The 15,782-nt window shown below is 36.8% G+C and overlaps 1 protein-coding gene across 1 annotated transcript in view; it reads left to right on the top strand.

The window, feature by feature from the left end:
• CACHD1 (cache domain containing 1) overlaps window positions 1-15,782 on the top strand; it is a 212,800-nt gene that overhangs the window by 75,185 nt on the left and 121,833 nt on the right. The window contains exon 2 of the mRNA XM_037043383.1: window positions 4,522-4,584. Coding sequence (XP_036899278.1) covers window positions 4,522-4,584 — 63 coding nt within the window. The remainder of the gene's footprint in view (window positions 1-4,521; window positions 4,585-15,782) is intronic.

Below are 15,782 nucleotides of genomic sequence, written 5' to 3'. Positions count from 1 at the left end.
TGCTTTTCTTTTGATAAACATATGAGCACATTTCTGCTCAGTTTATACCAAGAATGGGAACTGCTGGGTCCTGGGATATGCATATAATTAACTTTAGAAGATATGGCCACTTTTCCAAAGTATTAATGAGAGAAAAGTCAGTCTGTCTTTAGATCATACAACTCAGTTCTCTGAGCATCAGAATCAGGCATCTTGTTGTTGTTGATGTTTTCTTTTTATTGTGGAAATAAATTTAACTAGTAAAGAGGATTCAGTGAAATGTTTCTAGTTAAAAGAAACTTTTTTTAAGATTTTTTAAATTTATCTTTAGAGGGGAAGAGAAGGAGAGAAACATCAATGTATGGTTGCCTCTGGTGTGCCCCCTTCCGGGAACTGGCCTGCAACCCAGGCATGTGCCCTGACTGGGAATCGAACCGCGATCGTGTGGTTCGCAGGCCCACGCTCAATCCACTGAGCTACACCAGCCAGGGCTTAGTTAAAAGAACTTTTTAAAACTCCTCACCCATTTTATCTTTTCACTCTGCAGTAAAACATACTCACTTTTCGTATTTGATGGGAGTGAGAAAGAGTAATGGGCAGAGGTGGGCACTCTCCTGGCCGTTCCTTGGAAGGATTTGCACAGTGAGGGGAGAGTTCAGGCTCCCTCTAGGGAGCCTCAAATTAAGAGTTCAAGTTTCTGGAATTCCTTGGCTCCTCCAGGGAACTGGTGTAAGGGAATGTGACAACTTGGAAGTAGAATGCAGGATACCCACCCACCCATTCCCTAACCCTATTACTGTGAGCAAATCATCATGAAGACTAAAGAAGCTGACCTTTTGGGATTGTTCATCTTTTTCATGTTTCAGGAAAACTTCTCCACTTTCATTTTCCAGGTCCTCTAGTAACCGAGAAACTCTTTACCCCGAAGTCAACAAAATGTCAGCTAGGTATATCATTTGGAATTCTTGGCTCAAATTAAAAACAAAAGCTCCTCAAATCCTGTATTCCATTCCTTTCACAGCTTCATATAACGATAGAAAGTCACTAAAAAAATATAAAAGCTTTGTCTGGGATTCCGAATTACTCCTGACATTGGTCATATATGTAAGATTATAGCAGTGCATTATATCTTGCCTAAAATGAAATGGAAAGAAAAAACTCAAATCCTTATTTTTTTGCATACATGCAGGCATTAGGGCTCCTAGATTATCTGGAATGAAAAGGTGAGTGGAATAAACTTAGTAGTTTTGCTAAAAGCAATGCCTGTTTTTAACTCCAGGCCTAGGTTCAGAGCTCAGCACTTGAATTTTTTACCTGTGACACATTTTCTAACTTTTGAGCCATAGTTTTTAAATCTGTAAAATTGGTTTCAGATCCCTGCCCTTCCTACCACATGGGGTTGCTGTGGGGATCAAATGTGACCATTTATGTGACATTACAAACTATGAAAGTACTAAACCTAAGCCTTTGAGAGCTGGGCTTAGCAGACCCTGTGTTTTAAGACAGATGAGCACCGCCCATTGACCTAGAGCAGAGATTTTCGACCTTTTTCCTCTAATGACGCCCGAAGTAATTACTAAAACTCTGTGGCACACTGAAAATGTATGTATTGAACATTTTGCCCGTCTGACAAAAAAATACGTATAATTTTGATTCAGCCCCACTGGATGGCTATTGTGTAGGCTGTTGTCGTTATTTTATTTGACGATCTAAGGGGAAAGAGGTCAGTGCCCCTGACTAAATAGTCAGGTATCGCATGTTTTAAATATTCTTGCAGCACATCAGCTGAATATCGCTGCCCTGGAGTGTAGAGGAAACTCCCTCTGTACCTTGAGATCTTGTGCACACACATGAGTCTGAACTTTTAACCTTGCACCAGACGCCGCTGGCTGACCTGTTTAGTTATGAGTTACTTGTCTAGATTCTTCTGGTTTCTCACACCCCTTCCCACAGGGGAAAGGAGACGGGCAAAAGTTTTTGCTTTGGTGAGAGCCCCAAACTATTACAGGTCACCTTTCACCTCGGAGGAGGAGTGACAGGGCTGCATAAACGAGGCAGTCAGCGAGCGTCACTACTGCTCGTCTCTAGAACTTCCTTCTTGCTTTAAATTTTTCTTTTACCTACCCACATTTATTAGGTGTGGAGAATATAGACATGCCTACAAGCCATAAAAAGATGCACGTATAAGAGTTTTAGCAATCATTGTTTACCACTGTTAGGGCAGTAAATGAGTAAATTGGGACTGAAACAACCGCACAAATACCCCCACCCCCTGGCCCATGTGTATTCCTCATTACTACTAAGAAGTTCATCATTCTTTTAACATCAGAACATCACTGCCAGAAATGAAATCGGGAATTAACCACACTCACTATGAGCTGGAGATGCTTACAGGAATTAGGTTAATTTTTTAATAAAAATGTTTTCTTGGTACTGAGCTGGTTTTAAACATTAAATTCTCTGAAAATACAGAATGTGGTCTGGAATTGTGCATGCCAATGATATTGACCCAGCCTCTGAAAGCATCATTAGGTGTTTCCCAGAAAACTGGGAACTTAGAGTTGTGGGAATGGAAGTGTACAGGTTCATAATCCCTTTCCTGAAATAAGATTTTTTTTAGGATTCAGAATGCTTCTTAATAATAAAACACCCCCAGTGAAATCTGGAGCAGAACCCTATAATCAAATGCATTAATACGTCTGCATCAAAGTGAATGAATGCTCACACTAAATAGTTTAATGAAGACTATAAATACACATCCGTTGAAGTTAGGATTTAATGCCAAAGAAGTTCAGGTCATGTCATATTTTACTAACAAATGTGCCCCACAAAGCTTTTCATTTTCAGTGTCTGTTGAATTTGGGAATTCACAGAAGGGATTGTTGGTCTGCTTTATGTTTGGGTATTTGCTCCTGACCAGAGTGCTTTTTGTATGGGCAGGTAGCAAATTCTCACGAGACAAGAGAGTCAGGAGCACCGTCTGTGGAGCCACACTGCCTGGGTTCCAATGTTAGCCCTGCCAAGTGACTTTGGGTAAATTGGTTAACCTTCCAGGGTCTTGTTTTTTCATTTGTGGAGCTGTAGTCATTTTCTTATAAAGATTAAATAATGTTTGCATGCAAAGCACGATGTATGTAGATGTGTGTATTGCATTTGGCACTCAATAAATATGCATCAGTTTCTTCATCTCTATAATAGGGATGATAACAATGCCAGTCACAAACATGTTTTATGAAACTTAAGTAAATAGGTATAATACGCTTAGACTAGTGCCTGCCCCTTCATCAGCCTTCAGTAAGTAGTAGCCAATCTCACTGTTATAAAACACCACTACTAAAAGTTTGTACTTTTCCTGTCAGAGTCGTTTTTAGGAAGGAGAGAAAAAACAAATAATCTGTCGAATGAGTGGAGCATTAGAAAATTATAATTCATAATTAGAACTTTCTAGACTATAATTCCATCCTATTCCATTTCAGTTCTTTCCAAGGTTGTTTGCTTCCTGCCTCCCCAACACCACCCCCTAGCACCTTGATCTTCCTCCATTTGCACCATACTTGATGAACTTGGCACTTGACTTCCTCATCACAACCATGCAGGTGTGTTAGGCTGTCTGGGAAGCTGTCCCAGATGCTGACAGACCCTTGGCAGGAAGATAGAAAGGCAGAGGGGAATTTTTGGCTAATGTCTCCAGGTCTGACTCCTTACTCATCTGGAGAGTTCCAGAGGTATCTTTAATGTTTTAGGATAAATGATGAGGCTGCTGCTCCTTTTTTTTTTTTTTGTGCCTCTACCAGATACATATCTTAGGTTCTCATTTTTTCTTTTGTTGTACGTTAATCTCTTGTGATTGCTTAGTAATGACAGGTTTTGATCAAGTCCTTAGTCTACATTTTAAATGCAGGCGATATACGGAGGAGTGGGGACCAGCTAGTGGAAGAATGTGTGCTTGTGTGTCATGGTGTGGACTAATGTCTTGGCACTGCGGCCATATTTCCTGGCGTGTAAGCACGGGATCTTAAGGCCATGCATAGTTGGCAAGCCCTGTTCTGTTCCTCTCCCGAGGGGGTGCTTAGATAGCGAAGGTGATGGATAATATTGGGTAGGTCCTGGTTGGACAGGGACATGAGAGACTATGGAAAGAATCCTTTTGAAAGAGCTTTATTACATTGGATGTTAGTGTCTGTAAACAATTACAGCATTCAGGGAGTTCAGGATTTAAATGAGAAACACAACTTTGTCAGATTATACTGGTCGGATAAAATGGCATGGGCTCCGGAAATCTATAATTAAATGTAGTTTTGAAAATGAAAAATACAGTATAACATCTGGTTTATTTCACTACAGAGGAGGCTGGGTATTGCTTATGTAAGTGTGATTGACTTTGGCTGATATTTAGATTTCTCTGTGAAAAATAACTATTTCAGTTAAACTTTTTGTGCTTGACTCTATTTATGGTGTAAACAAATTATTCACACACACTCTTACAGGAATTGGCTGTGTTATTTAGAAATCTAATGTGCGTTCATTTTCTTTTTGTTGCAGCGAATATTCAACTCCTTTGTTTACACTGAGAAAATCTCAAATGGAGAAAGTGAAGTGCAGCAGGTAAGAGGTCATTTAGTACTTGACATTCTGTCTTGGCCTTGGGATGTGTCTTCGTTACTCTTTCCGCACAATCTCCACGCGGGGTTTCCTGTTCTCTGCGTATGAATTCATAGACATCCGAAACATAATGGCAACAGCCTCACACTTCAGGTTCTTGCAGGCAGTTGAAATAATAGTTATATGGATGGTTCCCTGTTATATGTTACATTGGAGATGTAATTGGTTTCATTTTTGTTGTTTTGGAAATTCCTAAACTACTCATATTTTAAAATATAAGGAAATTATTTCATCTGAGCTAGGAAAAAGTGCCCAGGTTTCAGAATCAGACAAGCTGCAGGTCCAGCTCTGGTTTGCCTACTTACTTCGTGACCCCCACTGAGCAAGTGAGCCTTTCTGACCTGCAGGTTCCCAGTCTCGCCTAAAAGGAGTAGAATATCTGCCCTATGAGATTCTGAGAATTAAATGAAGTGGTGTCACATTGAGCGTAAATGAAATCCTTATGTGGAAGGCTTGGCCATAGAAGCAGCTCAGTAGATACTGGCTTCTTTCAGTTTTTTTCATGTCTCTCCTCTTCTTGTATTCTTCCTTTGCTTCTTTCCCTCCATCTTCTTGCAATGCTCTGTACGGTCAAAAAGTTCTGAGGACAGATTCTATCCGCTTTATTTATAGCTGGCTTCAAATGGACTGCTTCCCAAATTAAAACATGGTGTTAGTGAACTTGGTCGTAAATAATTGATCTGCACTTGAAAAGAAGGGTGGTAAAGAGGATTCTGGGTTTTAATTTCAGCTAATCCACCCACTTCGTTACACGATGTGACCATCAACTGGTAATTTGATGCTGGGTTGGAAATTTAAGTAATAAACAGCACCACCAGGCTAAAAACCAGAGTGTAGCAGAGTACTTCCACAGAGTACAGAGATCACTACTATAGGAAAACACGTAATAATTTAAACTCTCTGAGATGCTGCCTTTGTTTTATTCATGGAAAACAGCTTGACTTGATCTGAACTTGGGAAGTGCATACAAGATGCAAAAGTTTTGCAAGTGTCATTAGAGTGAAGTTATATATAGGATAGTTATTTATAATAAATTCCTGAAGTTTAGTCTTGAAGTTCAGCATTTCCTGTTTATAGACATTAAAAATTTTTTTTCAGATTAAACTTATAGAATGTAAGTGGCCATATATATTTTTTCTGAGCTTTAGATATTTAAAAGTGAATGACCTGAAATTATAATGAATATGAAATGATTTACTATCTTCATAATTCCTGTGTTATTTTTATTGCAGCAAACTGGAAAGCATTTCAGGATCATGAAATTTAAAAGGGTTTTACAGGAGGAGGGTTTCAGCACAAAGCACGTTTAAGGAAACTTTTGGGGAGACCAACAGCCGCTTGATAACGTTGTTAAAGAAACTGATCTAGGGATATCAGTTTTGCTTCTTTCTCTTAAGTAACAGATAGACGTTCTTCCTTCAGCTGTTTGCACGTGTGCAGGTTGTTTTGTTTTCTTGTACCGATGTCATTGCTTTTATTTAACTGTGAACACGTTTGGGAGTGTTCAGTGGTGATCTTTTTTAAATTATAGCAGCCGATTGAGCACTTATGGAACACTGGTGCTAGGCAATTTCAGTGTATTATCACATTGATTTTCTTGAATAACTTTGTAGGAAAGCTATTATCCTTATCGCGCATGAGGAAACTGAAACTCCAAAAGACAAGTTACCTGTAGCCTCAGGACTGTTAAGTAAGCTAGTTTTCAAAGTAAGTTTGACACAGAGTTGCCTGTATTTTTATTTTAACAGAATTTACTTTAACAATTTGTGTTTTCATCCAAAATAGGAATCTCCTCTAATTCGTGTTTTTGTCTGAATAATTCACATGAAGGAGAATTACCCATATACTCAGTTCTGTCTCTCCTCTCTCTGAACGTCCAAAGAGTTCTCTCTGATACTGACCTGGAGTGTACTTCTATCTCTAGTCCCTCCAGTGTGTCCTCTGAAAGAGCCCTGAACAAACGGACCTTATGCCTCTTTTGCATCCAGTACTTGGAGATAATTGTGTCATCATCATTATCATTTAGCCTAAATTTGAAAGTACTCAGGGGCTACTCATAGACACAGGGCGGGACTGGTGGTTATCGGAGGGAGGGATGTTAGGATGGTGGGTGTTAAGAAGTGAAGGGTTTAAGAAATAGAAATCAGTAGTTATGAAATAGTCACAGAGATGTAAGTAAAGCATAGGCAATACAGTCAGTAATGTTGTGATAACTACGTATGGTGCCTACGGATATATTGAGGGGAAGTACTATGTAAAGTATCAATATATGATACTGGATATATTGAGAGGAATACTGTGTAAAGTATCAGTATGTGATTGTCTAACCACAAATCTGTACACCCGAAACCAATACAAAATGAAATTGGAAGGAAGGGAAAAAGAAAGAAAATCGTGAGGTTCTAAATAATTTCTTCTTTGACTTGACTTTCCTTTCCTTTCAGTTCTGTGGTCACTGAAACAATTAACAATAATAAAAGCTGCCATTTGCATATGTACCAAGCACTTTGCTCTCACTTCACTGCAATGCTTCTGTGGGTGAAATTGGACAAGAGTCATCCCTATTTTGTAGTGAGGAAACAGAAACCCCTTAATACCTTGCTTGACTTGATTAATAACTGCCCAGGAACTCTGGACGCTGCGATGCCGGATAGTACCTGGTGTGAAATCTTTAGGGAAATGCTTATCTTTTTTGTTCATTGTTGAATAACAGGCCCCCCATCACAGTCAGTCACACTCACATACCTTTAACCCCATTTGAATTTCAGAGTAATTCTGTAAGATAGGTGGAGTTACTCTTTTTTAATTTAGAAAGGTCAAGGGAGGGGTCCTAGCTAATATGTAATTACACTGGCTTTTTAAAAATTGTAAGTTTTTTTTTAACATGTGAAGATTATGTAAAACGTATACATAGAGCCCTGGCTGGTGTAGCTCAATGGATTGAGCGCAGGCCTGTGAAGCAAAGGATCGAGGTTTGATTCCCAGTCAGGACACATGCCTGGGTTGCAGGCCAGATCCCGAGTAGGGGGTGCATAAGAGGCAACCACACATTGATGTTTCTCTCCCACCCTTTCTCTTTCCCATCCCCTCTATCTAAAAATAAATAAATAAACTATTTTTTTTAAAAAAAAACATATACATAGAGAGTAAAGAAATCAAAATGAATATCTCAACCTGGTACCCATCTGAAGAAATACAGCATAACCAGGAGTAGAAAGGCCTGTGCGACCTTCCCAGAGGGTATCTCCCTCCTTCCTTGAAATAATTACACAGTTTGACTATTTTTATTCCTTATATTCTTATATCAACTTTAAGTATATTGTTTATATTCATGTATCTTACTACTTTCTCACTCAGCATTATATTCCTTAGAATCACCTATGTTGAGATCTGTAAGGGGTATTTGTTTTCAATTCTTTATGCTATTTCATGAAACACAGTGTATGTATACATTTTTTATTGATGATACTTGGCTGTTTTAGTGTTTTAATTTTTTAAAACCTTTGTTCCTATCTTTTGGTACATAGTTTAAGTGAAGTAATTCTTTTAATTGAAGGAACATTTTTGTCCCTGGCCTCTGCCAATTAAGTGGTGATGGTGGTGGGTATATCTGCACAATTTCCAAATGCCCCAGGTCGGGGGAAGGACTTCGGCTTGGATGGAGAACCCCCCTGGAACAGAATTGCGGCCAAACTGGCAGTGGCTGTCACGGGTCACCTTCCGCAGACAGTGTGTTAGAAATGTGTGCTCCGTATCCTCTTCAGTACTTGGTACTACTGATTTTTAATCTTTTATCAGTTTCGGGCGTTTGAAATGGTATCGAATGAGTTTCATTTGTTTTACTCTGATGACTAATGAGGTTGAAATGACTTTTTGCATATTTATGATACATTTTTAGGTATTTCCTCTCCTGTCAAATGTCTACTAATGTCTTTTGTCCATTTTTTAAGTTGGTTTGCTTGTTTATTTTAGAGTTTAAAAATTCTATACATATTCTACATCAGTGCTGTCCAAGAGAATTTTCTGAGGTGATTAGTTCCATATCAGTGCTGAGCAGCCACTAGCCATGTGTGGCTTCTGAGCAGCCAATATGTAGATGGGGCGACTGAGTAATTCAGTTTTAAATTTTATTTAATTTTCAGCCACACATGGCCAGTGGTTATTGTGTAAGATTCCCTTGTAGATCTGTTTCATAAATATATTCTCCCAATTTGTGTTTTTTGTTTCGCTTTCTTTAGGATACCTATGAAAAGAATACATATTTACTTTTCATAGTTTTAAAAATCAGTCTTTTCCTTTTTGTTTTCTGCTTTTTATGTTTTGTTAAAGAAATTCTTTTGTACTCTGGAGATATAAAGATGTTCTCCTACCTTGTCTTCTAAAATTTTTTGCCTTTCTCATTTAAGACTTTTATCCATTTGAAGTTGATTTTAACGTTGGATGTGGAGTAGGTATCTAATTTCTCATTTTCCCCCATATGTATTTCCAAATGTTCTAGCACTATCTACTGAACAATCTGTCTTTTCCCCTGACTTGTTTTCAGTGTGTTTTCTGTCATTAGTTTAAGTTTCCACATATATGTGAGTTTGACTTGGTACTGTTGGTGAATTTTCTCAGTGTGCTGGTACCATATATCTGGTAGGGTGACCCACCCCTTCACTATTTTTCTTGATAGTATCTGTGGCTCTTTGTTCTTACATAAGAATTTTTGGCCACTTGCTCTTACATATGAATTTTAGAATGTTTGCCGAATTATGAAAAAAATCCTATTGGGATTTTAATTGGCATTATAATGAATCTATAGATCAATTTGAAGGTAATATCTTTACTAACATGCATAGCTCTCCATGTACTTAGTAATTCTACTATGCTATGTCCTTCAGCTTGGTTTTGTAATAATGTTCACAAAAGAATTAAAAACCCATGCATGTGGGATTTATTTCTAGGTATTCCGGTTCATATTATAAACAATAGCTTTAAAAATTACAGTTTTCTTTTTTTAAAAAAAAAATTACAGATTTCTAATTGTTGCTATTTGTGTTTTATGTATTTATTCTACATAGTTATCTTCTTAAGCTATCATATTAGTTCTAATAATTTACCTGGAGATTCCTTTGGATTTTCTGTGTACATAGTCATATAATCATATAAGACAGTTTTGAGTCATTCTTTCTAATTCTCACACCTTTTATTGATTTTCTGTATCTTGCTACACTGACTTCCATTAAAGTATTGCATACGTATGGTGACAGTGGCCACAAAACATGATATCTTTTATGTTTATTGTTTAGTTTTAGGTATATTTTAGTTTTGATTATCATTGCTTTGATCTGTTATTAGAAGTATGTTTTACAATTTCTAAATATCTGTGCAGTCTTTCTAGTTAAGCTTGCTGTCCTCTCTATACTCCCCTGGCATACTGAGCTCTTTGGTTTACAGGTCTGTGCAGAGTCTTTTGTTGGGTTGGCTGAAAGTTCCTTTGGTTTTTCCGTACAATGACTCTAGTAGCACTTAGTTGTCTTGAACTTCATTGGAAACAATTTTGTTAGACAGTATTGTGACAGCTGTCATATCAGTGTGCATTTAAAAAAAACCATCAAAATTGGTAAATTTTGGTGTAGCCATTTTAATATAGAAGATGGAAGAAAATTTGCAACTTTTTTGGCATATCGTGCTTTATTATTTCAAGAAAGGTAAAAACACAACTGAAATTCATAAAAGCATTTGTGCAGAATATGGAGAAGGTGCTATGAATGATCAAACGTGCCAAAAGTGGTTTGCAAAGTTTTGTGCAGGAGATTTCTCCCTGGATTATGCTGTACAGTTTGGTAGACTAGTCGAAGTTGATAGTGATCAAATGGAGACTTGAATTGAGAACAGTCAACGTTGTACCCCATAGAAGGTAGTCAATATATTCAAAATATCGAAATCAATAAAGTTACTTGTGGAAGTGAAAAATGTGTCTTTTATTTTACAGAAGAAAATAAACGCATTTTTTGGCCAACCCAGTATCAGATTTTTCCATCCTGGCCAAGCCCTAAACTTCCTCTCCTTTCCTGGTGCCCTGTGCTGTCATGGCAGTGGGAGCTCAAGGCCTCTGGATTATGCACACATTCTCAGGGTGAAAGCAGGGTTTGGCATTGTTTTATTTCCCAGATTTCTGGCTCTCCCCTTGTTTGGGAACTCAGTGTCTCTAACAGTGATTTTGGTTTTCATTCAGGACACTGGCCTCTTAACAATTACAAGAACAATTACAACTGCATTTGCAATTTGTTTGATAAGCCAAAAAGAGGCTAGTTACTCAAAGTAGATTGTTGACCTATGTGCTCTTAATTTTAGTTCACAATCTTTAGTTGAAAAGATTGCACTTATTTATGCGTGTTTTTTGATGTTTTGTAGTCTGTGGAATCCGGACTTGAAATTTTTATCCATCATTTCTCATTTGGGGTAATGAAAACTAAAGCTCCATGGGTTCTTACCCTCCTCCTCCTTACTAATCAAATCTTATTGAGAGTTGGATCTGACTTGTGCATTCTATATAACTTGGCATTAAATCTAACATGTTGTTTATATCTTCTGGTTAGAGGAGCAAAGTAATTAAAACTAATAAAAAACATTTTGTGATTCTTGACTCTTACCACAAAACTCTCTATGGTATAGACTTTTCTTTGCTTTTTCTCATTATTTCTTTTAAATTAACCTTCAGAATGTGGTTCAGAATTGCTTAACAATGTGTTTTGAATCTTTAATTAGTTCAGTATACGTAGTGTGCTGCCAAAAAACTATGGCAACAGCCTCAGGAAAATACAAATCCCATGCACACATTCTTGTGCGGAACGCCTCCCATAGACTCCGTTTTCCAGTACTTTGAGAAATTAAGTTGTGTGAGCACATGAAAGCATTATATAAAATTGAACCTGAATCAAGAAAAATAAATGTTTGATCAAGAGCTCCAGAAGATAGCAAAACATAGACCATAAAAAAAGCAGTGGAGAGGAAACAAAAGGAGAAAGAGTCTCTAGAGACCCTTGATTGGATCCCTAAGAGTCAGTCACTGTGGACATACTACTTCAAGAGTTTGCTGCAACTTTTTCTGAAATGCTCTAGTAATTTTTTATTCAATGAAATGGCAAGCATATTTTTAGAATTAATGCAGTATTTCATAAAGTATTGATTGTTGGCAGCAGCTAATTTTAGAAGACATCCATCAGAATGCTTTTGAAATGGGCAAGTTGGTAAAAAAGAACTGTTATGCAAACTGGGCTCCATTAATTTTCTTTTGTTTGTTTCTGTTTCACAGAAACTTGTTCTGTATTATTTCCTTCCTTGTATTTTAAGTTAATTTTCTTTTTCTTAAATTGGAAAATTAGGTCACTGATTTTTATACCCTTTTATCAAATACAAGAATTCAAAGTTCTAAACTTTCCTCTAAGTATGGCTTTATTACATTCCACAAAATGTGACATTATCATTGCTCTTTAAATATTTTCTAATTTCTCTTGTGATTTCTTCTTATACCCATGTATTACTTTGAAGTGTGTTATGTGGTTTCCAAAACATTTGGGGTCTTCTCAAATATTGTTACATAACTCTGTGTGATTTACATCCTTAATTTTTAAAACTTGGGTTTATGACCCAGCATATACTCTATCTTGGTGAATGACAGTGTTAGACCTTCCTGATGAGGTACTTTTAACATTATGAAATGTCATTCTTTATCCCTGGTGATAATGCTCTTTCCTTGAAGTCTATTTTACCTGATACTTATATAGTCACTCCAGTCTTTGTTTGCTGTTTGTATGGTATGTTTTTTCATAAGCTTATATTCTCAATATGTCTATTACTAAAAGTGTGTTTCTTTACATAGAATATAGCTGAGACATTTTAAAAGCTATTTTGACAATTTCTGTCTTGAAACTAGGGTTATTTATTCAATTAATATTGTTTGATTGTGTCAACAATTTTATTGTTTTCCATTTTCCCTCTGGTTTTTGTTTCTTGGTTTCACCTTCCCCTACCCTCTTACAGATTTTTGAATATTTAAAAAAATTTCATGTCAGTATATTTTATTTTTAGCTATATTTCTTCACATATTTTAAATGTATACTCTAGAAATTATATATCCTTATTTCAGTCTGTTTAGAGTTAATATTTTATCACTATGTGAAATATAGAATCCTTAAAACCTTAAAGGTCCATTTCTCTATAACTATTCATTTTGCTAAGGTTATTGCATCTGTTACAACTACAAATATTACAAACTGCACACAAGTGTTACTGTTTTTGCTTCAAGTTGTCATATGAATTTCATAAGTTAAATTAATTAAAAGAAAAATTCTATATATTTACAATTTCCAGTGCTTAATCACTTTGTTCCAAAAGTACCAACTGATAATAAATCTGAAGAATTCCTTTAATATTTACTTGTGCAGATATCCTGGTGACAAATTATATTAGTTTTGTTTTTTTTAATAATTATTTTATTGTTGTTCAATTACAGTTGTCTGCATTTCCCCCAACCACTCCTCCCCTGTAACCCCAGCCAAACCCACCTTCCCCCACTTGCTTTTATCTCCCCCACCCCTGTTTTGTTCATGTGTCCCTCATAGTAGTTCCTGGAAACCCTTCCCCTCACTATTCCCTCCCCCCACCCCTCTGGTTACTGTCAGATTGTTCTTAATTTCAATGTTTCTGATTATATTTTGCTTGCTTTTTTATTTTGTTGATTATGTTCCAGTTAAAGGTGAGATCATATGGTATTTCTCCCTCACCACCTGGCTTATTTCACTTAGCATAATGCTCTCCAGTTCTATCCATGCTATCACAAAGGGTAGGAACTCCTTCTTTCTTTCTGCTGCATAGTATTCTGTTGTGCAAATGTAACATAGTTTTTTGACCCATTAATTTACTGATAGGCACTTAGTTTACTTCCAGCACTTGGCTATTGTAAATTGTGCTGCTATGAACATTAGGGCACATAGGTTCTTTTGGATTGGTGTTTTGGGGTTCTTGGGATATAGTCCCATCAGTGGAATTTCTGGGTCAAAAGGCAGTTCCATTTTTAGTTTTCTGAGGAAATTCCATACTGTTTTCCACAGTGGCTGCACCAGTCTGCAATCCCACCAACAGTGCAGTAGGGTTCTCTTTTCTCCCCATCCTATCTAACACTTGTTTGTTGATTTGTTTATGATGGCCATTCTGACCAGTGTTAAGTGGTATCTAATTGTGGTTTTAATTGGCATCTCTCTGATGGCTAGTGATGCTCAACATCTTTTCATGTCTCTGAGCCCTCTGTATGTCTTCCTTGGAGAAGTGTCTGTTCAAGTCTTTTGCCCATTTTTTAATCTGGTTTTGTGTCTTCCTGGAATGGAGTCATGTGAGTTCTTTATATATTTTGGAGATCAAACCTTGGTCCGAGGTATCATTGGCAAATATGTCTTCCCATATAGTTGGTTCTCTCTTTATTTTAGTGCTGTTTTCTTTGGCCATGCAGAAGCTTTTTTAATTTGATGAGGTCTCATTTGTTTATTCTTTCCTTTATGTTCCTTGCTTTAGGGGACATATCCATGAGGATGTTGCTGCATGGAATGTCTGAGATTTTCCTGCCTGTGTTCTCCTCTAGGATTTTTATGGTGTCACAACTTATATTTATAAGTGTTTTACCCACTTGGAATTTATTTTTTTGTATGGTGTAAGTTGGTGACCAAATTTCATTTTTTTTTGCATGTAGCTGTCCAGATCTCCCAACACCATTTGTTGAAGAGGCTATTTTTTTACTCCATTTTATGCTTCTCCCCTCTTTGTCAAATATTAATTGACTATAGAGACTTGGGTTTATTTCTGGGCTCTCTATCCTGTCCCATTGATCTGTGTGTTTGTTCTTATGCCAGTACCAGGCTGTTTTGATTATAGTGGTGTTGTAATACAGTTTGATGTCAGATACTGTGATCTCTCCTAACCCCAGCCAATTTGTTCTTCTTTCTCAAAATTGCTGCAGCTATTTGGGGTCATTTATGGTTCCATATAGATTTCTGAAATGTTTGTTCTATAACTGTGAAATATGTCATTGGCACTTTAATAGGGATTGCATTGAATCTGTAAATTGCTTTGGGTAGTATGGACATTTTGATGATGTTACTTCTTCTAATCTATGAGCATGCCACATGGTTCCATTTGTTTGTGTCTTTTAAAATTTCTTCAGTGTTGTGTAGTTTCCTGAGTACTGGTCTTTTACCTCCTTGGTTAGGTTTATTCCTAGGTACTTTATTTTTCTTGTTGCTACATCAAATGGGATTTTTCCCTGATTTCTGTTTCCGATATTTCATTGTTGGTGTACAAAAATGCCTTTGATTTCTGAATATTGATTTTGTATCCGACTGTTTTGCCAAATTCACTTATTAGGTTGAGTAGGTTTTAAATGGAGTCTGTAGGATTTTCTATGTACACGATCATGTCATCTGCAAACAATGACAGTTTTGCTTCTTCCTTTCCAATCTGAATGCCTTTTTTTCCTTTTCTTGTCTGACCGCTGTGGCTAAAACTTCCAATACTATATTGAATAGAAGTGGTGAAAGTGGGCATCCTTGTCTTATTCCTGATCTTAATGGAAAATCTCTAAATTTTTGCCCATTGAATATGATGCTGGCTGTCGGTCTCTCATATTAGCCTTTATTATATTGAGGAATGCTCCCTCTATTCCCACTTTGCCGAGTATTTTTATCATAAATGGGTGCTGTAACTTATCAAATGTTTTTTCCACATCTATGGATATGATCGTGTGATTTTTGTCTTTGCTTTTGTTTATGTGATGTATTACGTTTATTGATTTGTGAATATTGTACCATCCTTGCATCCCTGGCATGAATCCCACTTGATCATTTTGTATGATCTTTTTAACATATTGCTGGATGTGGTTTGCCAATATTTTATTGAGGATTTTAGCATTTATGTTCATCAGCAATACTGGCCTGAAGTTTTCTTTCTTTGTTGTGTCTTTGTCTGATTTTGGAATTAGGATGATGCTGGCTTCATAAAAAGAGTTTGGGAAGACTCCTAAGTCTTCCATCTTCTTGAATTTTTTGGAATATCTGTGAAGGATAGGGGTTACCTCTTCCTTAAATGCTTTGTAAATTTTCCTGTGA

The sequence above is a fragment of the Sturnira hondurensis genome, unplaced genomic scaffold (assembly GCF_014824575.4).
Source record: "Sturnira hondurensis isolate 20B ecotype Veracruz unplaced genomic scaffold, ASM1482457v3 Scaffold0000648, whole genome shotgun sequence".
In the NCBI taxonomy this organism is placed as follows: Eukaryota; Metazoa; Chordata; class Mammalia; order Chiroptera; family Phyllostomidae; genus Sturnira; species Sturnira hondurensis.
The sequence above is the reverse complement of the archived record's forward strand: the minus strand, read 5'-3'. Positions and strand labels throughout refer to the sequence as shown.